The sequence below is a fragment of the Camelina sativa genome, chromosome 12 (assembly GCF_000633955.1).
Source record: "Camelina sativa cultivar DH55 chromosome 12, Cs, whole genome shotgun sequence".
Classification (NCBI taxonomy): domain Eukaryota; kingdom Viridiplantae; phylum Streptophyta; class Magnoliopsida; order Brassicales; family Brassicaceae; genus Camelina; species Camelina sativa.
In genome coordinates, this window is record NC_025696.1 from 2,097,842 (window position 1) to 2,105,833 (window position 7,992).

Genomic DNA, 7,992 nt, shown 5'->3' on the forward strand with positions numbered 1-7,992 from the left:
TTTTTTTTTTTTTTTTTTACTTCAATTTTTGAAATTTCAATCCTTTTCTTCTCTGTTTCGCCTATGAATCCGTGTTTTGAAAATCTAGGAAACGAAACTTAGAAGACAGGAATTAACAGCGGATTTGGCTATAGCTGATGGGTATGAATCGTTTTTCTCGTGCACACGCACTTGTGAGAAAGGTCGTACTGGTTACTCTGGTAAGCATCAAGCTCTATAGTCTTCAGTGGGTTTTTGAGAAACAGAGGACATGGTTATGGTTGTGGAGGTTTTTTTAATCCTCTCCTCTTGAAATTTTGCAGGTGTAGCAACGTTTTGCAGGGTAAAGTCAGCATCTTTAAGCTGTGAAATTGCTTTGCCTGTTGCAGCGGAAGAAGGCATCACTGGTCTTGTAAGCAGTAATTCACGATGTGTGAAGACTGAAACGTATGCGATAGCTGAAGGGCTTGAGGAATATGAGAAAGATGAGCTTCTTAGGATTGACCAAGAAGGACGCTGTGTTATAACTGATCATGCCCACTTTGGTATGACTCTTAATTCTTTCTTTTCATGTACATTCTATTGTGCAAAATGTAATTTTCTTTACAGTTTGCATATATTTATGTGTTTTTTTTCAGTTGTTCTCAATGTCTATGGACCACGAGCTGTAGCTGATGATGCTGAGAGGATTGAGTTTAAGCATCGGTTTTATGATATTTTAGAGGTAAGCTTTCTGAATGGAGACAAGGAGGTAGTTCGGCTTATCATGATATTGGGTTAACTGTTTCTTAGTTTTCTTGTAGAGAAGATGGGAGTGTCTTTTGCGTCAAGGAAGAAGGGTATTTGTTGTTGGGGATCTCAACATTGCTCCTTCTGCTATGGATCGATGTGAAGCTGGGGCTGATTTCGAGAAAAACGAGTATGTAAATACTCATATTCATGATCTGCTTTACTCGAGATTTTGTTTCCTGTCAGATTTCTCATTTCATGCCAATAAAAAATGCAGGTTCAGAAAGTGGTTTAGATCTTTGCTAGTTGAACGTGGAGGCTCATTCTCAGATGTTTTCAGATCAAAGCATCCAGAAAGGTGAACTTTTGTGATAACCTCTTCTGTGTCTATTGAGGGATCTTAGCTTTTTTATCATTTGATTACATTCTTTGAACCTTTTTCTATCATTGATTGCTTATTTCTGGACTTCTAATAGGAAAGATGCATTCACATGTTGGTCCTCAAGTACTGGAGCAGAACAATTTAACTACGGTTCGAGGATTGATCATATCTTAGTTGCTGGATCATGCTTGCATCAAGACAAAGATAAGCAAGGCCATAGTTTTCTTGCTTGCCATGTCAAGGAATGTGACATATTGACAGAGTATAAGCGGTTTAAGGATGAAAATATGTCAACAAGGTAAGTCAAGATGATCAAGAATGATCCCATGTGTGCTTCAACTTAAAAGATTACCTTTTCTATTCTATTTGGATCTCAAAATGACCGTGAGTCACCTTCTGCACTCTACAGGTGGAAAGGTGGGCTAGGTACAAAATTAAAGGGATCAGACCATGTACCTGTATTCACTAGTTTTGATGATTTACCAGACATCCCCGCACATAGCACGCCGCCATTAGCGTCGAGATACCTTCCCATGATTTATGGTTTCCAGCAAACTCTTGGTACAAAAACTTTCCTCTATTTTCCAGTGTGATAGATTGGTTCATATTCTCAGTTTCATTCATGTCTCTATCTTTGTTGTATCTTTCTTCACTCTTTTTGTTTACTGTAACAGTTTCAGTGTTTATGAAAAGGCAAGCCAATGAGGAAGCCAAAGCCAATGAAGTGGCATGTTCAACATCGAGTCAAGGTAATGCTTCATCAAGCTGTGGAGATATTTCGACAGGACCACTGAGAAACTGTGGTTCAAAGGGGATTTCACTGGAGAAATCTTGTTGTTTTGAGAACGAATCCACTTGCAGCGTTACAGAATCAGACATTATGGCATCGAGAGGTTTAATTGATAACCCTAGTGATGCAATCTGTGTATCATCAGGGAGAGCTGGGAATATCTCTAGAGATGGAAACAGGAAAAAAGCGAGGAAAGTCCAATCATCTCAGCTTTCTCTCAAGTCCTTTTTCACTGCAAACTCAAAGGCGAACAATGGTGGGGATAAGTCTTCATCCTCCAGTCAGAGCTCTCAAGTTGATAGCATCACACAACCGGCAGTTTCCAGCAGAGAAGACGGTGAATCGACTACTTCAACACAAGAACAAGAACAAAGCGGTTCTTCAGCTAAACAAAAGAACGGTACAGCTCTAATGGAGTGGCAAAGAATACAGAACCTAATGCAAAACAGCATACCTCTCTGCAAAGGACATAAAGAAGCTTGTGTTGCTCGGGTCGTAAAGAAACCAGGTCCCACATTTGGCCGTAGATTCTACGTCTGCTCTCGAGCTGAGGTAGAAGAACTAAGCAAAACCCCCAAGTCTTTTTCAACCGTGGTAGTTATATGCTCTAATAGTATCTACATCTCTTGCAGGGACCTTCCTCTAATCCAGAAGCAAACTGTGGTTATTTCAAATGGGCTTCATCAAAATTCAAAGACAAGTAAATGAGTAATGTGAATGGTCAGGAACCAAGGATTTAATCTAGTGAGATGAGGTACACCATAAAGAAACTTAACAATGTCGGTATATAGTTAAGCCCTTGACCAATGTGTAAAGTTGCTGGATTTAGCTTATTTCCACGTTCCTGTCTCTATCACTTTATCCCGCTTGGTCTCGTTTATTAATGTTGTTCCTTCTAATGTGATTAACTTTTAGCTTTGTAGCAGCTAATATACTAATGTTACAAGTTGCATAAGATTTAATTATAAGGTATGTTAATCGACATGGATACGTAGACGTATACGTATGTGTGTGTGTGTCTGGAATTTGTTAATATTTATATGGAAGATGACATGAAAGCGCAAAATGCTGATGGAAGGGAATGTGTCACCCACGAAATTGGTGGTGTCAATCGTCGACGTCACTTACGATTCTTTTCTTATACATGTAACTAAAAATATGTTACTTGTTTGGCTTTTGAAGATGTCAAAAGACTTGAATTAACATAATTATCTCTTGGGATAAATATGATCAACAAAAGTAAATGTTATAGTCATCGTTCTGAAGATAAGTTTTATCTAGAAAAGAGATGAAGCGATCGGCACTAGTTACCACAACAATTGGATTATGTGTTAAAAAAAAAAAAAAAAAAAAAAAGATGTCGACCAATCACGTGGTTGGAGAAGAAGTAGAGATTACAATAGTTTGCTTACAACAATCACAATCTTCTAGAACCCCGGGAGGTTTCAACATGATCATCTTGTTTAAGGACTAAGGAGAGTCGAATTTGATTGTAATGAAACATGAGCACTTTTCATAGTTAGGTCATGTTTAAGAGGGAATTGATTTTTTCAATGTAATGCTTAGATAACACAACTTAAGCATGTGATTATCTTTTTTTAATTCAAAGATAATTATGCGTATAAAAACAATATTTTCAAAAGGTTAGTTTAGTAAAAAAAGAAGTCAGTGACAGATAAACGAGTTTAGTTTACTCTAAATATTAATCTCCATCCGTGATTCCGGTTCATTTGAATTACCTCACGCAGAAGAATACAAAAAAAAAAAAAAGGTAAAATAATAACTCAGTCGACTTTTCCTCTACAAATGTTTAATAAAAACAAAAAAGCCGACTTTTTTCCTTGATTAAGACAACCATAATCTAATAATATGAAGTTTTTATATTTTTATTTATTTTGATTAACACTAAATAATAAAGAACTTAAAGTTAAAATATTTATGTATTACCTAGTATTTGATAGTAGTAAATTTTATTTTATTGTAGTATATACTACTATATAGTAGTTCAAAAGGACCGTTTGTTGGCGTTTACCATTGGCCTTTCTTTTGTAGTATAGTAAGAAAACAATTTTCTCACAAATCAAATTGCACATTGCCATTTGGCACTTCTTTTTAGTATTTCCATTGCTAAAAATAAAAATAAAAATAAAAAGCAACATAAAAATACTTATCAATTATGGTTTGTATGGTAGTGGGAGGCAAAGCTATAATAAATGTATGCAAGAGCGACTTTTCTAAATCTTCTAAAAATCTATTTCTGTCTTCTCAATATCCAACAAACAATACAAGGTCCATATTAAAGTCTCTATACAACAAAATCATAATAATCAATAAATAAAAATCTACTACACATAAGAAAATTCCATTTTTCCAATTTTCACCATAAAATACTTTTCTGCTAATAAAAATAAAATTAGCATGCATTTATTTTAAAAAAAATAATAATAATAGTAATAACTAAAAACCAAAAAAAGCCTGATTTTATTTTTCTGTAATATGTTAAAAATGACAATTACAGCCACAGAACAATTTGGCCACTACGCATAAAGATCTTACGTACATTCTTATCTCCTTGTTGTGCAATAATTTCCCCAACTGGATAAGGGATCAGACTCATATCTCACAGACCCGACCCGACCCTTCTTTATTAACCCGACCCGTCTTTATTAATCCCCTCCTATGCATTTAAAAACTAATTAGAGTCTTAATCAAGCAATTGAGTGACTAATCCCTCTCTTTGCCTATAAATAAATCTCTCTCTGTTTCCCTTCTTCTTCAATCTTTCCCTCTATCTCTCTCTCTCTCGAACAATAACAAAAACGCAAAACTCGAATACTCGAAAACGATATCGTTTCTCAGCGATTAGCGAAGATGCTTTCTTCATCTCCGACCTCCTCCTTCACTCATCCGTTTCTCTCTTCACCTTCTTCTCCGCCTCTCTCCCCTACTCTATCTCCGTCATCTCGCACGGCTCGGATCTCTCCTCTTCTAGTCTCCGCCTCTTGCTCTTACACCTGCGCCGAAGACTCTCCGAGATTGCATCAGATCCCTCGGCGATTTACGGCGGCGACCGCCTCGCTCTACGATGTCCTCGAGGTTCCTCTAGACGCGACGAGCCAGGATATCAAATCGGCTTACCGGAGACTGGCCAGGATCTGCCATCCCGACGTGGCGGGAACCGATCGGACCAATTCGTCGGCGGAGGAGTTTATGAAGATCCACGCCGCCTACTGTACGCTTTCTGATCCCGAGAAACGCTCTGTTTACGACCGGAGGATGTTGCGTCGGAGCAGTCCTTTGACCGTCGGTACCTCCGGGTTGGGCAGTTACGTCGGACGGAACTGGGAAACTGATCAGTGCTGGTAGCGAGTTGACTCGGTGGAAACGAGTTAAGACCGTGTTTTAATTAGTGGTGTAAATACGAAAGCGATCAGGGCTTTGACGTTTGTAATTAATACTAGTACTTACAGTAATTAAGCTAACACGGACGAGTATTAGTGTGCTAACTTACGCCGTGTGTTTCGTGTTTACGTAGGATCTACGCGTTTTTTTTTTTTACCTTGTGAATCCTATTATCAATGAAAACCAAAAAAAAGCATATAGTATATGTTCTGCTTCCAGTGTTCTGATTAGAGCTGTTTAAAAAGTTATACATATTGTCCAATTTAGAAAATCTCTACAGGTGAGATAAAATGCATCCCAACTGACCAAAAAGAAAAAAAAAAAAAAAAAAAACAATTAGGATATGCATCCATACGTGATTATGAAATCTTCTGGCCCACAGATACTCTAGAACACGTGAACATGAATAGATCATGGATGGATGGCCAATGAAAATATGATTTATCCGTATGAACCAAACAACAAACCCATCACTTTTTTCAAGTACTAAATCGAGAGATTTTGTTCTTTAATGGATTTGGAGAAACGAATATATACGATTATGGATATATTGATGATCTAAGTTGGAGATTTGGACGACTTTGCTGATAAATTGGATGTAACCCATTGTAACTTTGACGTCATCGTTTTAGGTTTTACATTATGAACCGTAGAGGCGACAAATACGGGTCCCGCTAGTTTGTAGAAACTAGAAAGAAGAGGTCCGTTTTAGATCTTCTGCTTCGCTTCAACTTTTCCTGTATTTTTTTTTAATGTTAATTTGTCGGGACTTTAATTTTTATACTGCATTATATATTTTTTGTTTATTTATTCTGTCGAAAAATCCTTTTTATTTATTTAAATTCAACTAGTAAAATGTCCTTCTAGAAGGTAGAAGATAGTGTGTCACTATTTTTTTAATATCTTTATATGACAAATAAAAATCATAATAGAGATAGGCAACAAATATCGCTCAATCTCGTGGCTCTTCTTCCTCTGTTCTTTTTTGTTTTCTCTTGTGATAATAGATTTTGTAAAAAATTTGCTACTGGACAGAATGTGATTCAACGTGTTCTTTTTTGTTTTCTTTTGTGATAATAGATTTTGTAAAAAATTTGCTACTGGACAGAATGTGATTCAACGACTTTTACGCGCAGAACATTTTCGACGTTTAACTGAAAGACGTGCTCCAGTGGATTATATATAGAAATTCATTGTAACCACGTTGTCTTCGATTGGATAAGAAACAAAAAAAAAGTTGTTATTTGTTGAGAGAACCCATTTATTCACATTTAGTAGAAGATAATATACACATACTTATTTTACCTTGTTGGGTAAACTTAAAAAGTGATAAAACGAACGAGGCTTTAGCCGGATAATGTTCTCAAACGAAAGGATTTTGAATCATTACGTACTTTATTTCTTGTTTGGGACAAATATCTATCTACTAGCAGTATTTTGTCCTATTATTTTGCTTGCATTTGTGTATATAAATGATTATATTATAATATAACATCGATCCACTTGTGTTGTAGTATCTGCAATAATACCAAAAGTAGTGTCGATAAAGAAATGTCATAACATTATCCAATCAGATTAATGTATATTGGTGAAGTGAGGAAGTCTCTTTGTCAGTAGCACCACTGAGCAGGACTGGAAAACAGTTGCGACCAAACCAAACTAATCCAAAGTTTTTGTCAAGTTAAACTGAAAAACTATATGCTTTGAGTTTTTGTTAAGTTAAACTGAAACTAACTGAAAAACCGGTAAACCCAATACTGTCTATGGAAAACGCTGAACAGCGCCGGCTTAACCATAGGGCATGCCCCTGGGCAAACTTAAAAAAAGTGCCCCTTAATACATCAAAAAACATACAATTTTCAGTTTGTTCCAACAAAAAAAACTGGATAGAGTCTTATATAAAAAACAAGCAAAACACAAGTTAAAAACGATTTGGTTTGTAATATTTCTTCGCCAATGGTAACAACAACCACAATCAAGGTCTTCACTCCACTCCTTCCCCACACTCACTCTCTTCTTGCAATCAAGGTCTTCACTGCACTCCTCCTTCCCCACGCTCACTCTCTTCTTGCAATCTTCGTTAACAACCTTCACACCAAAATATATATTCTCTTGAATCTGAAAAAAAAAAACAGTAGTCATTCCAAGAAGAATAAAACGATCATATGAAACGGTTCATTCGAGCTTTAGTAGATGCAAAATCATGAATAACAGTTTCAAAATCAATGCTCTCTAACATACTTTTCTCAATGCACAAAATAGCTAAACCATTCAACCTTTCCTGAGACATAGAAGATCTTAAATAATTTTTCAATAACTTTAACTTGGAAAAGCTTCTCTCCGCTGAGGCCACAATCACGGAAAAACGGCTTTTTCATACCTCCACAATAGTCTTGTGTTGAATTTATACATTTGACTATTGATCTGGCGTAAACATACATTATGTTGATAGATATTTGAATTTCGTACCCTAACTTCGAAATCAATACCCCAAGTATAATTGTTGTGCCATAACATACAAAAACGTGTTTATCGACTAACTCTGTTAAGCTTCCGTTTAATCAAAATGACGTGGATTCCACGTGTGCGCGACGATCCAAACGACGTCGTTTTGGCAAAACAAAGAATCTAAAATTTTGTCCAAAACGACGTCGTTTTTTATTTCTATCCAAAATCTTTCTTCTTCTCTCCCGAAACTCTCTCTCGCGGC

The 7,992-nt window shown here is 36.3% G+C and overlaps 3 protein-coding genes across 4 annotated transcripts in view; all 3 read left to right on the forward strand.

Moving 5' to 3' along the window:
- Positions 1-2,862, forward strand: part of LOC104729572 (DNA-(apurinic or apyrimidinic site) lyase 2-like) — a 3,294-nt gene extending 432 nt beyond the window's left edge. The window contains exons 2-10 of one of the 2 annotated variants that reach the window (XM_010448524.2): positions 89-200; positions 303-524; positions 618-703; positions 783-898; positions 986-1,066; positions 1,185-1,388; positions 1,500-1,651; positions 1,765-2,432; positions 2,513-2,862. In XM_010448524.2, the coding sequence (XP_010446826.1) occupies positions 89-200; positions 303-524; positions 618-703; positions 783-898; positions 986-1,066; positions 1,185-1,388; positions 1,500-1,651; positions 1,765-2,432; positions 2,513-2,584 (1,713 nt within the window). In that variant the 3' untranslated portion in view covers positions 2,585-2,862. Of the gene's footprint in view, positions 1-88; positions 201-302; positions 525-617; positions 704-782; positions 899-985; positions 1,067-1,184; positions 1,389-1,499; positions 1,652-1,764; positions 2,433-2,512 lie in introns of those variants that run through there. The other variant, XM_010448525.2, reaches the window with a different exon arrangement.
- The window catches only part of LOC104729576 (transformation/transcription domain-associated protein-like), a 41,292-nt gene that overhangs the window by 22,506 nt on the left and 10,794 nt on the right, over positions 1-7,992 (forward strand). The window lies entirely within an intron of this gene.
- LOC104729571 (chaperone protein dnaJ 11, chloroplastic-like) lies at positions 4,610-5,505 on the forward strand. Its single transcript, XM_010448523.2, has one exon. It carries the CDS (start codon positions 4,752-4,754, stop codon positions 5,244-5,246), a length of 495 nt encoding a protein of 164 aa, XP_010446825.1. The 5' UTR covers positions 4,610-4,751; the 3' UTR covers positions 5,247-5,505.